This window comes from Molothrus ater, chromosome 2 (assembly GCF_012460135.2).
Source record: "Molothrus ater isolate BHLD 08-10-18 breed brown headed cowbird chromosome 2, BPBGC_Mater_1.1, whole genome shotgun sequence".
Taxonomy (NCBI): Eukaryota; Metazoa; Chordata; class Aves; order Passeriformes; family Icteridae; genus Molothrus; species Molothrus ater.
In genome coordinates, this window is record NC_050479.2 from 18,028,491 (window position 1) to 18,044,472 (window position 15,982).

General features: G+C 35.5%; 1 protein-coding gene across 1 annotated transcript in view; it reads right to left on the minus strand.

The window, feature by feature from the left end:
* Positions 1 to 579: 579 nt before the first annotated feature.
* MOSPD2 (motile sperm domain containing 2) overlaps positions 580 to 15,982 on the minus strand; it is a 32,157-nt gene continuing 16,754 nt past the window's right edge. Inside the window, 10 exon segments of the mRNA XM_036380334.1 lie at positions 580 to 733; positions 1,865 to 1,904; positions 1,907 to 1,993; positions 2,642 to 2,738; positions 3,503 to 3,599; positions 6,841 to 6,853; positions 6,856 to 6,952; positions 9,144 to 9,314; positions 14,329 to 14,453; positions 15,420 to 15,458. Coding sequence (XP_036236227.1) covers positions 580 to 733; positions 1,865 to 1,904; positions 1,907 to 1,993; positions 2,642 to 2,738; positions 3,503 to 3,599; positions 6,841 to 6,853; positions 6,856 to 6,952; positions 9,144 to 9,314; positions 14,329 to 14,453; positions 15,420 to 15,458 — 920 coding nt within the window.

Consider the following 15,982-nt stretch of genomic DNA (forward strand, 5'->3'; position numbering starts at 1 on the left):
AAGGAAAGGAAAGGAAAGGAAAGGAAAGGAAAGGAAAGGAAAGGAAAGGAAAGGAAAGGAAAGGAAAGGAAAGGAAAGGAAAGGAAAGGAAAGGAAAGGAAAGGAAAGGAAAGGAAAGGAAAGGAAAGGAAAGGAAAGGAAAGGAAAGGAAAGGAAAGGAAAGGAGGAAAGGAAAGGAAAGGAAAGGAAAGGAAAGGAAAGGAAAGGAAAGGAAAGGAAAGGCCTTCTCTCAGTGGTCTCTCAGCAATACCTTTTCTATCACTACACACTTCAGGAATCTCTCCCACTAAAGGAGCTTCAAATCTTAAGTTATGGATAACCAATAAGGCCTGCATCAAGCAGGTGACATCTTTACACTCAGAAGCAAAAGATACTACTGATGCTCATTAATATGACAGATCTCTATATACACAAGAAGAATAAGCAAACTGCATTGAAAATGTAATGATTATTAAACCATTATCATTAAAGAAAATTAAATCACTATAACTGATGTAGTTATCTTCAATTGCTGAGACATTAATAGTATATAATTCACAAAATACCACAAAGGTTCATTAAAAATTCTTTTTATCTCTATCATATTCTATAATTTTTCTGAATATTCAGCACAAAGGAATATGCTCTTACCTGTATATGTAAATCTTCATTAGTTTTTGCTGGAATATTAAATGCATTGTCTTTTAATGTCAGAGAAGAGGGCTTACTACTTTCTATGACATGACACCTGAGCCTGTAAAAAGGAAACAAGAACACACACCAAAAATCACAAATTTAATGCAACATTGTATAATTAGGAGTAAACAATCCATCTTAAGAGGATAAAGTCCCTGCACTTTTAAATTTAAGAGACAATAATTATATTTACACTACATTTAGTCTAGGTTTTACCAAAAAATAAAGGTCAGGTTTGTATTTGTGAGTAAGTAATGTACACAGCATGCTTGTAATCAAATGACCTCTCTCCATTGTTTCAGGGTCTGTCTTAAAAAAAAAACAAATAAATTGCACCACTTATGCAAGGAAGCTCAAGGCCACTCACATGATGTAGATTTTACTCAAAAGGGAAGTAAGGGAGAAGCATGTGAAGCAAACACAGAACAAGATTTAGGCACCAAGACTCACAAAATACTTTTCCATGGTAGTTTTGGCCATGAGGGGGTAAAGGCAGCTCCATAAAAACCAGCCCCACAAACCCACAGAAAAACTCCAGGAACAATCTAAGGCAAAAAATCAGTCAAAACTGCAGGGAACTTTTCCTAGATACGTTCAGTGATACCACCCAATGTGACTGGATGAGAGAGAAGAGCAACAGGTGCATTTTAAAAAGTCTATGGGGAAATGTATTTTTCTAGCAATTTTTCTAGATGACTTTTTTCACCACTAAATATCGAAAATACACATGTGAACATGTGATAGGTTTTACAGAAATTTTCTACAAAATTCTGATTTTCCCTAGTAGAAAGGGAATATTTTTAATACTGTCGAGAAAATAGTTTTGTTTACTATGTCTGCTTTCCTTGACTGTTTCTTTTTAGAAAACTAAAACAACATATTCTTATTAAAAACCTATTGTTCATGTGTATTGTCACATGCATTCATATTTTTTCCACTTAACTTTTAATCAGCATGAAAATAACAAGAAAAAAAGAAGAGCACATCCAGAATACCATTTTATACATTAAACCCACATCTAATCAGTTAAAACAGAGCAAAAGTCTCAGTAATGTATTTTGGTCAGTAACCACACACGTGAATTTAGAGAAATCTTCACTGATTATAATTACACAAGTGCTATAAATCAGCTAAATAATAAAAGCTTAAAAGCCCTCAAACCCCTGTTACCAGAAAACCATACACTTACCTATGTTCCATCACTTTGGTCCTAGGGACTTCTTTCCAAACTGAGTCAGTTCTGGCACACCTGCTCCAGAAGACTGGTCCATTTCTGCTGCCATTATAAGGAAACGATCCTGCAAAGAAGCTGCAAAACCTGCCCTCAAGAAAAACAAAAACAAAACCAGAAACAACAGTGTGCTTAGATAAAACAACAATATTGCAAAGAGGATAGAAGTATTTTGCACAAAAGTGCCATAAAATTATAACTTGTTTATTGCAGGACTTATTAGAAATAAAAACTAGGAAATCGTTCTCTAAAGCTCAATAACTCTAATCACAGTTTTCCAAAATTGTATATGTTCATTTTAACAGAACTAGTTTCATCTTAATAGCTCAAAGACAATCCAAAATTTTGTAAAGAACATATTCTCCAGCAAATTCACCTGTCCTTGCAACAATTTAGGAAACTGATTTACTGCAGATAAATTCCCACTGTAATAATGAACCAGTGAGACAAGTGCCACTCAGACTTTTTGTTTTTTAAGACAAGAAACAAAATGGGTTGCAGACAACAGCTGCTTATGCCTGAGTGGAGCAGTAAATCAGTACAGGCAGTTACTCAAATCCTTTCTGACATCCATGTTTTTCTAACAAATGGTACCATTCTCATACAAGAGTCAAGTAGACATGGGCATCAGTCAGTCCCACACACCAGCAAGCACACACAGCCATCAGTGTCTAGAGCATGTCTAATGCTACTTGCCCAGATTTCTTACAAGATCTATTTTACAGTTTTACTTACCACCATGAAGAGAAACTATTATATCTAATGATGTGCCAGGTTCACAGCTGCTGTTACTGGGTTTAACCCTGTATTTTTCTGGTGCAGTAGTTCTGACCTATAAACAAGAAATACGATGGATACAGTAAGTGCATGCAGAAACTATGATTGCTTCATAATTTCTCTCATTTTGTAATAACTAAATCCCCAAAAGCTTGACTATTAGGACAAATCTCTAAAATACATTTTTTTGTAGGTATAATAAGACTCTTGCATATTCCTTTTTCCTCCCTGCCAATTGCATTTATCCTTTGTTTTCTTTCATTTGCTATTTTTCTTTTGCATACATATTTAAAACCAGACAAGAACATGTTATAATAAATATGAAAATATGAAAACTTTAAGATATTTTAATGTGCAGAGAATGCAAAGCATGGGAAAAATCCACAAAGATGCAAGTAAACTCCATCATTCTGAAGCAAATATAACTACTAATTCCTTTGATGATGACATTTGCAGGTGGATCTGCATCATTTTGAATTATTACTAACTTGTTTCCAGCCAGTATTAAAAAAAAAATTCTAAAAAGATGACTTCTCAATGCTCAAGCCTTTCTTTTTCAAAAAGTATTACTCTCACTAAAAAACTAACCATCACTTTAGCTCTTTTTTAGTCAGTGCTCCAAAGATTTGTAATACTAATTACCCCTTTGAGGTGGTACATTTTAGGCATAAATTCAGCCAGAAGATCTTTGATCTGCCTCAAACATCACTACACAATAAAAAATTTTGTCTGTAAAACTGATTTAATAGTATTCTTCCTCCTGACAGAAAACAAGAAAGTTACACAGTTATCAAACCAGACCACACATAAAACACTTACTTTAAAAGCCACTACATTCTTAGTGACATTTGTGAGAACTATCAAACATTTTTTCTCTCCAGTTTCTTTGGATCCAAAATATAGCTCTTCTGCTGGGCTGATAGGAAATTTAAAAATAATTAGTTTCTTCAGATTATATTTACAATAGATCATAGAAAAAAACTTGACCACACCTCCAGGAAAATAAAATACTTTCTACCCTGCAGCTACAATCAACATAAACAGATTTTCATCAAAAAAAGCTATGAAAACAAAAAGCAGAAATTTTGTAGTGAAGCTCAGGGTTGACTCATGACAAGTGGAACTGGCTGCCTCAGCTGATAACTGCCCTTGACTTCTGCCATCTGTAACAGCAGGAACAGCCAACAGATACTCACAATCAGCTACTGCATCTTTGGGCAGTGTGGTAAGGGAAAGCATCGCTGACTTTAATTTATGCTCATGTTAAGGAGTATAAGGTGTCACAGACAGGGAGGAATTTCAACCTCAAACATCCATCCTTGTCATGGTTATAGTGCACACATAAGAGAAGGCAGATATCCACAACTGGCAATCATTTCAACCACGACAGCTGACTCCACTTGTACTTATGAGTCAGTCTTCACATACTTGTGGTACCACATGCATAAATAAAGTTATTGCTTGTTTTTAATATTCTTGTGCAATTAAGAGAGTCATGCATGAGATATTTTAAACCACATCAAACTAACACAACTCAATTTGGATAAGCATTCAAATGAAGACTATTAGGAAAAAGGTAGGGCATGCTCATATAATTGTTGAAAGGAAACTTGAGTAGCAAGTGAAGAACTTTCATTATGTCACATGAGGAGCACACAAAGAACTGCCATTCTACTCCATACTACTGAGCTGCATATACTTTTTCAAACATATGATTTTTTTTTCCCCACATCCTCTTTTTGGAATGCCAATTTCACATTAGTTTGACCTCCTCCTCAAAAGACTTCCTTTTATGGTACCAATCCTTCTTCTCCTATTTAAACCAGGGTATGAGCTGAGCAGAAAAGCCCTTGGTGCTGCAGGGCGAGCGTGAACGCCCATGCTGGAAGCAGGTTCCGGGGGTGACTGTGACGTTGGGTGCTGATGTCGCATTAGTCAGGTCACATGACAAGGCTACTTCTTTTGTGGTGGGGATAAGGAAGGGTGCCAAATAAGGCAGAAACCAAAAAATGGATGGGTTCCCTCCTCCTCTCAGTATTCTTTCATTTCCAAATTGTCAATTTAAGTAACGAGCGCTAGGGAAGGGAAGGAGTGTAGCTACAAATAGTTTAGCTAACTTAAGACTGTACTGCTGCAGCTGTGTGTAACAGCAATTGCAAGATGAACCATAAATGAAACAAGATAACAATAATCAGCCTCAAAATAAGCTACAAACATGATCAAGGGAAGGAACATTCTGCCAGAGCCTTTCTTGCTCTACCAATTACGGTCATTGAGCAAAGGAAAATAAGAAAAGAAAAAGCCTGTGGACCACTGCTCTGTGGCTCTTGTCAGTGAAACCAAGTTCCACAGCACTGGGGGTAGGTGGCATGTAGCTATTAGGAGGGTGGATTGTTTAAACAAACACCCAAGCTTTTAACTTTCACAGATGCAGGAATTTCCTTAATCTGATGTGTGTGACATAACCAGCTTGTACTAGAAATTCTTGTAACACAACACATCACGAGCTGCTTCTCTGCCAGACAGTACAAGGAAGCTGCTGCTTTTTGTCTGACCAAACAAATTCATTTATTGAGGAGGAAAGTCAGAGGCAGCCTTTCATTGTAAGGTATACAAGTCAAATACAATTGTGGTCTAAATGAGGGAGACAGCTGACTCATAAGCATGACTAAAAATACAAGAAACAAAAGAGCACGAGGACCCAGCTCTGGTCCATGATTTTCTGGTGCCAGATCTGCAGTGCCTCAGCTGCGTGCTCTGGCTCCAGGCTGCTCCCTTCACAGGGCAATGCTGGGAGATGAGCAAGGGTGCAAGTTAATCAGGGTGGCAGAGCTTATGGTCTCTGATAGGTGCCAACGACTGGTAATGAATGGCACTAAATGGTTCCATCACCTTCAGTAAAATGTCCAGAGCAACAGCTGCACTCAGGATTTTACTTTAGAAACAAAACAAACAGCAAGAACAATGGAGACACCAGTATTTTATTTTCCATGACAGCACGACTACAAATGTTAACACCTCTATACTTGACTAACTTTACTCTTCCATGTGTTGCAGTCCATGTAAGTTACTTCTATTCAATGACAGCTTGAAGTATTTTAAGAGAAAAAAAGGAAGTTTCTGGGGGTGTTTCTGGTTCTTTGGATTTTTTTTTTCTTGTCTGCTTATGATTCATGCTCCTTTCTTTTTTAATTAAAAAGTGGTTGGAATACACATCTAGCATTTGTGATTGTCACAGAAAATGTTCAACATTCTTTTATAATCACAGTTTTGCAGTCTACGCCTTTGTCTTGCCATACAAGGATCTAAGGCTATACAGAGGAGGCTTTTCATTTCAAAATTAGGAAAAATTTACACATATAAAATATATTTATGCTAATGAGCATGTCATTAAAATTCATTCCAAAACTAATTCATTACAGCACTTAAAAAGTTAGCTAAGAAATTACCTAAAAATTAGATATTTTCTTCATTCATCTAATAGCAAACTGAAAGTGAAAATAAAAGTTAACATCTACATCAAATTCTAAACAAGCATCTTAACCTAAAAGGCAGTGAAAAGAAAAAATGATATTGGCTAATTGATTTCTTTATTTTAGTTTCATGATAAAAATAATTGCAAGATGTTGCATCTTGGATGACAAAATGTTCTGGGTAGATATGTCATTATAGAGCCCTTTCCACACAAAATAAATTGGACCCATTAATCAAGTTTAACTGGTGGAAACTATTACTGTAGACATTTATACCATCATAAGCCAGAAGAATTCAAGCAAGATTTGAGTGTAAAAACTGTCTTGAAAAAACATTGGTTTTTCTTGAGCCAATGAAATCAATGTCAAACCAGTGCTCTCATTACAGATAGGGTCTTAACTTAGTCAGATGGTTTCTCATTATAAACAAAACACTTGCACAGTTCTATGGAATATACACCTATTTGTACAAAAAATATACCAATCTTTAGTGACACCAGAAGATTTCAGTGAAAACTTCTAAAACCAGAAAAACTCTTTGAGCTTTGTAAAAATCCATCTTAAAAAGTTGATAATTTGTTTTCCTCTAACAGTCTGAAAAAACTTTATTTTAAAACCAACTAGTTCAGTACTCAAGTGTCCAAGGCACATTGTAAAAAGAAAATTTAAGAAAATTATTTTTACCTGATATGTAATAAGGTCCTTTAAAAGTGGTTAATGCTTTCTTTGCATTTTTTGGTTTGACCTCTGTTTTGTCAGTTTCCTCTGATTTGGAAATTTGTTCTATAGAATTCATCTGAGTAAAAATGATAGTTATAATGATTAACTAGAAAACTGGATTACATGTTACAAATCATGCAGGCATTTCAAAGAATATGATGAGGCTTATTTCAACAGTTTACCTATTATAGACCAAGCCTTACATATATTCATTCCCTGAAGGTTCTTGAAGTCCACTGAATAAAATTCTTTACTATAGAAATTCCATAACACATTAAATGTGTATGAAACAAAAACTCTGCTTTGGTTTTTTTTTTTCCAGGTATTTTCCTGATGGTCAAGTCTGTTTTTGAAAACTTCAGACACACTAAGTTATAGCACATCAAAGGTTATAAAGCACTGGTATTTACCCATGGCAAATTAAAATTAAAACAGATTAAAACAATACAATCACTGTACCAGTGTAACAGAAAACACAGCACCAATTTTACACTTCTTTGAGTTGCAGGGTAGCTAAACAGATCTTCATTGCTCTTAGATGAAACTCTGAAGTATTGCAGAACATAAAAGAAATAATGCTGATTGAATTGGTGCTTTCAAAACTGCAGGTACATCTTAGGTTCTTAGGGTTTTCTTCTATAACATTAGGAAAATACATGCAAAACAAGGCAGGTGCTGGGGGGGTACAGAAGACTGAAAAAATTAGTGACATCATCATTAGTGACATCATGATTCCAAATCAGCTGACTGAAGAGCTTGCTTAGTCTCCTTTTTTATTCCACTCTTAATACAGAGGAAAGACATGAAGAGAACTCAGTTCATGCAAGTTTGAAGTATGGGAACTAAAGGAATACAAAACTTTATATGAAATAGGCTGTATAAAAAGATCCCACACAGGAACTTTTTTAATAATTATATAAAAGTGGTAGAAAAATGTTAGTGTGTGAATACACTGCACTAGTTATATGTTAGGCTTTGTTTGACATAAAGCTACCAGAAAAAATATTACTGTAGAACACAAAAATGAAAGCACCTACAGGACAGGCACTTACTAACCAAGTTTATCCCTCATTTTTCCCTGTACTGAATAAGACTGAGTAGCACTTTGGTTACACTGAATAAAAGTAAAAACAATTATATGCTTTATGGTATTTCATGAGTAACAAAAGTAAAAAAACCTAAAATACCTTAAGTAGAAAGCTAAGTCACCCGAGCAAATGAAAAGCCAGCAAACACTGAGGCTTATTAAGCACCAAAGGTAACTCACACACAGAGCAGAAATTCTCCATGTTTCTGTATGTGAGAATCATAGCTTCCAAAATGTGCCCAAATGAAAACAAGCTACTGAGTCTAACCATGGTTATGTAATGCTTCCTTTTGACCTTAAGGTCAGTGAAATTATCTTTTTTTGGTTTTTTTTAAAGCTGGCCAAGTTGCAAATAACAGCTGGACTACTTAGTGAGCTGCACATTTCAAATTATTCTGAAAAACCTCTACCAGTAAATGAAACTGTATTCTACTCCACTAAACAGAAGTTTTGCAAGTAATATTCCAAAATTAATTATGGTAATAAAGTAGTGAATTTCAGATTTTTTCTACTATTTTCAAGAGCAATATCCCCAGTTAATATTACTGCATATTCCTAAATATCACTTCATATGAACTTGTGCAAAACAATGTCTTTATTTCTGGATAAACAACACTGCAGGAAGATTATGTGGCAAAACATGATTGATGGAGTAGGAATACAATTTCTCCTGAGAATAAATGAAAAAATTTATGTGTTGAGATTTTATCAATAATTTAAGAAAACAAAGTAACATCCAATAGTGCATAAATATTTAACAAGATTTTTTCATGTACATACTGATTTAAGCATCAGAGAAAACTAGATCTATTTCAAAATGATCACCACTAAATATACCAAGATTAAAAAGAAACCTAGCAGAAAGACAACCTTTGAAAACAAAACCAAAACACAGAAACCTTTTTCTTTCTGCTGTGCATTTCACTATATTCCAAGAGACAGACTAAATACTTGGTGCACATTTTATGCATTCTGAAGCATGAAACTTGTCTTAACAGACCAAGAGTCAAGGTTGAAACTGCAATTATAATTTTTTAGCTTTCCTGTGATCTTTTGCTAAATTAGAGGACAGAAAAACTGTTAAAAACATACAACACAAAGACAAGTAACCAAAATTATATGCCTCTTGTGCCACTTTGTAACCATCTAGCTAGCCTTGCCTATATCTTCACTTAGATACCTTTTTCTGATTAAGGTTTTGTGCTTCATTCAGCTCCCCAGTCTCCTTGGTGTCTGCATCTATCTCTTCTTTACTTTCATGCTCATCTTCACTTGTAATGGGCCCATTTTCACATAAAGGAGTTTGAAAATCATCATCAACCAATGGAGGATAACTGTACTTGAAAGAATCCTGAAAGATAAGGATTTATAAAAGATGAGTTATTCAAAAGGATTAGAAGTGCCTTCTCTAGGGTTTTTTAAATGGAAATATTGTCTTTGTTTCACATTACTTTTATGTTTCATTTATCCATTTCAAGTTGCACCCTGCAGAAAGCTGACACCAAGAATTTCTATTTTATCATCAATAGACAAATAAATACAGTCATCCAACAAAGCCAGTAAACTTGTATTTATATTCACAGCAGGACTACAGAAGCTGGTCCATCAAGGATCAGCATTCAGAGTCTAATTGCTGAAGTTCTCACCTTAGTTCTCAAAAATGTGGTTTAAAACTTATGACAGATATTTCTGAAAATATTTCAAAAGTGATGAAAAACATCACTAGTTCCTTCCATGTTAGTTTCACAATGGCCACTTTAAAAAAAGGAAATAAAGCTGAAAACAAGCCCAAATAATCCCTTAAGTTTAATATAATGTGTGTGGATCTCTAGCATATTCTGCAATTCAGACCTCTAATCTTTGGAATGCCAAATCTATTTAAAGACCATATTTAAGACATTTGAGTAATGCAGCAGCAGAATACTTAAGTTCTCAATGACTCTGCAATAAAGGTACCTTTTCCATTGGAAGATCAGAAAAAAACAAATTTTGCCAACTGGAAATTTTCTTAACGTTCTCCAAATTATTTTATTACATTTCATATTAGAGGCAGTGTTTGAACAGGGATCTCTGTTCCTACTGCATTTTCAAGCAGTTTAAAGCATTCAGTAAACTGATATAGTCTGTCAGCTTTTCCAGTGGAGAAAAATAACACAGCTTTGACTCCTGTGAGGCAGAATGGAGCAATGGCCTTGCTTCACAAATGACGCCTCCCTCAGCAGGGAGTTACAAAAAGATGTTTCAAGAGAGCTCTCCATAAGCAAGAACATTTTCTCAAAAGAAGGAATAATGTGATATTAAGAAAGATTAAAAAGGAAAAGTCTTAGATGGATCCATTCAAAGAAACCACAAACAAAAAAGTATACTTCCTGCTCATCTTTAATCAAGATCTAAATCTCATCTACTCCTTTGTAGCAACAGTCAAAGACCTCTAGGTGAATGAAACAAGTATTCCCTGGCTCAAACAATATCCTATTAAGGGGCAGAAGGACAAGCTTTAGGTATCAATTACAGACTAAATCATTATTAAAAGACTCCAGTCCACAAGAAATATTACAATAGTCTTACAGAATACTGACATCCCACATTTGACAGAAATATCCAGCTTCCCCTTAACCAAACCAACAAAGCTTTGTCATTCCCTCCCAGCATAGGATGAAGGGAATGTAACAAAGTGAGCTTAATAGAGGGAAATTAATTTTGCTGCACACTTTACTTGGCCTTGTTAATCCATGCAGCTTGATAGCTTCAAGAGCTGAGCTGTCCCACTGATGAGATTCTGTTCCAAGTCCCACACTTCCTAGTCACAATGCCTAAGTTTCAATGGCATGGGTATATCTACTAACAGGGTGAAAACCTCAGCCAGCTAAACAAGATATTTATTCAATGCCTGATACATCCATTCTATAAACTTATGCCTCTTTTTTATAGCAGATCTAGAGAATGCATGCTACTATTTTTGGCAGTTTTTTGTAGAGGTGTTTTAATCACAGTAGTGATATATTCTAAGATTACATGCACACAGTGGCCATGAAGTCATATGCAAGCTCAGGCATGTCTTAACTTCAGGCCACGGACCTATATAAGGTAATTCCAAGAAAACCTGTGGGCTATCAATTTAGATACCCAGATGAAGAGCACAGCAGTTGCACACATTGTTCAATATTGGCACCAGTAGAGAGAATCTCAATCAATTCATCCTTGTTAAATCCATTTTCTGACAGAGAAAGACTGGGCAAAAGAACAAATCAAAACCCTACTGTGTGTTCATGTCTTGTATCAAGGTGTACACAATATGTACTTCAGTCTTGCAGAAAAATATTACTGAAGAGACAAATCTCTCTGCTCAGTCAGAAATGTGTATGCCTTAAGAACTGGACTGTTCCAACAGCTGGAACTGGCAGAATGTGTGATACAATAGATAGGAAAGCCAGTAAACACTGAGTTAGGATACATTTATTACTAAATGAAAAATATTACCAAGTGGTTCTTGAGCACCTAACCCTTATTTTCCATGCTGGCTAGCATCAGCTTGCTCCTAGATCTGCCCTGGGCATTTTGACAAGCTCTACCAAAACAAACCTGCTATAAAGCAAATCACCTCTGTGCACTATGGACAAGAACAACTCAAAGCCACATATGTGATGTGTAGCAATGTATGGATTAGCAATATGGTAAGAGCCACAGCCAACAGACTGATGAGGACTTGAATGGAACATAGACCAAATTCATATTCCAAAGTCTTGCAAAGCCCAAGTTTCTATTTTCCATAATTAGTTTTAATGCTTTTGGTACTCTGGAGCCACCTTTGCTGCCTAGTTGTCTAAAATAAAGCATGTAATATTCCTCTTTCACAGCTGGCTGACAGTCAATCTAAGGATTTTAAAGCTATGGAAAACTTCTGATTCATCTTTTGAGTAACCTTGAGACAGACTTAAAATATGCTTAAAGATAACTTCATTGAGACATTGAAGTTGGAGGCTTCCAACAGAGGCTTCCCTTAGTTAAGCAAAGTAATCACTGACTCCAAGTTCAACACTATTAATTCTACAGATTTTTTTTTGTTACTTCCAGAACTAGTCTAACAGTCTTTGAAATACAAAGAACATAAGTGCAGTGGAATCTAGTTATCTCCCCAAATTAACCTGCCAAATGATCTGCTCCACTGGCAGGACTTGGCTCTTCCAAATTGGATCCTGGTAGGGGACACAGCAAAGGATGCACAGATATGCTGTGCTCTTCACTGGCATTAGGCTCGTGGCGAATATGAAGATCTGTAACTAAACGTGTGGAAATCAAAGATGACAGAGAGAAAATCAGAATGAGGCAAAAAAAAACCAAACTGCCTCACAAACAAAACCAAACACTTGAGAGAAAAATGGAAGGAATCAATTTGTGCAAGTCAGATGCTGCATTTTAAAAAGCCAGGCTTGACAATACTAATAATGGTGAATTGTACTCTAGCTAGCTGCCTCAAGAGAAGCCAAGGTTTATCACATCAAGAAAAGTTAAATTCTGAGAAAGGGCATTAACTTGTCTGTTGTCTGGTCAGTGAAAAACTCCCTGCTATCAGAGATGCAAAGAACATGCTTTACTGTATACACCCAAAAAATCTTGGGAAGACAGATTCAGAGCCCAATTTTGGAGTCTCAGTATTTGGTAACAATACTTCCAAATTCTGACAGTTTTGAGGTTAACAGTTCAAAACACCCACCAAGTGAAACTCAGTAGTTAGACAAAGCATGTGCTGGTTCAAAATACAGGGCTCTTAATATGCAGAGATAAAACTGTTTTGCTGAAATTGTTAAAACCACTGGAGCTCTTGTCAGACAAGTTTACTACTATTCTACTACTTTATTTCTGCCACTGCAACTTTTTACCCCAAGCAGATGATGTGGATAAGCTGCCTCCAAGATTCTGAAACTTGTTAATGCTCCCAGATGGGCAACATGGAGCGAGCTTGATCAACAATCACTAATCAGCAATCAGACCTTTCAGGCCCAAGGCAGGATTACAAATAACTGTGTGTTCCATCAGATGCTTCAATAGGGTATTTAGCAAAACCAAAAGTTTTTTCTTTAAAGACATAATAAACTATTAGGTAAGATACTCTAAAATGCAGATGGGAGATACTCAGCTTTAATGAGGAAAAAAACTTGTCACTATTGCAACAATAGGACAATACCACAGGAGGCAGGCCCAGAACCACTGCTAAAAAACATGGAATCCCTTACTGAAGCCACTTCAGACATCAGCCCTTCCCTCAATGCCCACTTCCTGCTGTGCAGTAATTTCCACTTTCTTCCAGATGAGGAAGTTCCTATGTGAGACTGGGAGCTGGGGCAGCAATTGTCCACAGAGAAAAAGGGTATCTTTTCTTCAAGAGTCACATGCACTTTTAAAAGGCCTCTAATCTCAGTCAAATGAAAATCAAAGTAACATTATTCATGTTCCCCAAACAAGTTTATATCCTGGTCACATTAACACTGCCCTGAATTCATATACAAAGGAACATGGCCTCCCCTACTATTGCTGAAACACAACCCTCCTTTTCTCCATGTTGTTACTGCCATAATGCCAAAAGTACTTCAGAAAAGAAAAGAAAAGGTGGAAAAAGAACCATCAAAAGTAAGTCCCCTGCAGTGGTCTTAGTCTACTACCATAAATGGCTTATTAATATTTTTAAAGCATAATTTTTCTGCTAATTTATTTTAAAGGTTATGCAATACTACTAGCCTTGTGAAAAGTGAAACCTGTTGTGCAAGATGCTTGTGCTGTTCCACTCTTTAAATGGCACTAGAACTGGATTCTGGTTCTGTTAAACTGATGCTGCTTGTACCACTTTGGAGCTCTACTATACTCTTTGAAAAGAATCTACAGCCATATCGTAAAATGCAGCCCTAGAGACAGCAAAGGAAAAATAGCTACAATATAACTGTCTTTAATGAATCATAGCCCTGGAGCAGGACTAGAACTCTCAGAGGACAATGAAACCTACTTTCTGTCTATAGAACTTGTTTCATGAACAAACACCATCTCTAATTCACCAGGAACAAAAAAAGTACAAGTGACAATGACACTTAGATAATTTTTCTTGAAAGCCTGAAAAACTAAGTGGTTTTCAGTGACTTATAAGGAGATGAATAATTCAGAAAAAATAGTAGCAGTAGTTAAGAATGTACTTAAGAATGTAGATACTGAATGCTCATTAAGTTCACCTATTTTATATTATTGTGATTTTGAAATTATCATTGGCAAAACAATTTCAAGAAATCTCCCATCTGTGAAGAGCCAACCCTCAATCCCACATATGGAATACAGGTGTCTCAGTCTATCACAACAGAAACATGACATTTCATACTTACAGTTCCACCCATGTGAGGTGGCAGGTACTCTCCACTGATGTATTCCTGCACGTCATTTTTGTTTGTGAACTTTAACATGCTTATTGCATCTGGGCCAAGCCAACCCTTCACGATTTTAAAAGCAGCTTTAAAAAACAAAACACCAAACAAAACAAAAGGTATACATGAGTTAACAGGATAGCAGTTTTGGTATTTTGTTTTTGTAGGTTTTTTCAGTGTATTGGTAGATCTTACATAGCACAAGTGAGTTACATCCCTCAAGATATTGCAGAACCTGCTCTGAAAGTATCTATTATAATTGGAATGAGCAATGCAAGGGAAAAAAGGTATTATTTACAGAGAAAATGGAAGGAATATCTTTGATTGAATAACTGACAACTCTTGTCTTAGAATTTAGCCCTTGAAGTACCGAGCAGGTAAAACCAACTGTGTTTCCAAATCTGAGTGAGGGAGGTTGGGAAAGATGTATACACTCTTCCTTGCTGAAATGGTTGGCTGATTTAAAGGATTTTTGTTTAGATTTATGAAGCATTTACAAAGATCACTTATTTCAGTGACAGTAAAACATGAATATGCAGCAAAATATAAAGCCAACATAAAAATATGTATTCATATGGCAACAACAGAGGAATGGCATATTGATCCTATATATTATAGTTACAGCTAATTATTAAAGTATCCATATCAGAACAAATGTAACCACATCAGCACCAAGTGTGAGGCATCTATCCTAAACTGTGCATTCTAGTCTTGAGCTGGTTATTAGTCACCATCACTGCTAATGATAGGATTCCTGAAAGGATTCTAGTTAGTAGCATTCAAGGATAGATTATTTATCAAGGTCTCCTAACATTTGGAAACAATAGGATGAATAGAGACTTCATGTAAAGTATGATCCAAAATACAATGATAGAAGGAAAAATGGAAAGTATGCAACTTTTAAACTGACAGATTTAAAGATGCATGTCTAACAAACTCCATTATTCATTTGTATCTACACAGAGTAGAAAAATGCTTCTTATTTATGCTAACTTTTAAAAGTTATCACAATCTGAAAAGAAAAAAAAAACAACAAAAAAAACCCAACTTACCATTCATTATCCATGGCATTTCAAATATTACTATCTTTGCTGAAAAGAAAAACAAAAATCTGAATACCAAGTGCTAGGTATTTCCCTATTTAAGAACAAATACATCAATAACATTCATGTAAAAAGTAAATATTCACTTCACAAACCTTCATGATCACCTCCCTGTAAAAGCAATTTTGTACAAACTAATTGCTATTTAGAAACATGAGCTGTTTGCTTGGAAAACAGGCAATAAAATTCCAAGTTATACATTGTTTATGTACTTCCTGGGATGTTACTTTTCTGACATTGTTACTAATACTCATCTCACAAATAAAACAAAGAAAGGCAAGATCTCAACCTGACCTAGAAAACCAGCTACTGAAAAAAAGAAAGTTTAAGAAGTATATTCAGCACCCCTTATTTCACAAAGAAACAAATAAGTCTTTATATCTATTTTTTCCAAATATTCTTTATTTAACCATAGAGGTTAGAAAACACTTAAGTGTCCTGATTTTTTTTCCTCTTGAATGTCAAAAACAATGTTGCTCTTGCCTTTAAGTTTGATATTTGTGGTGGTTTGA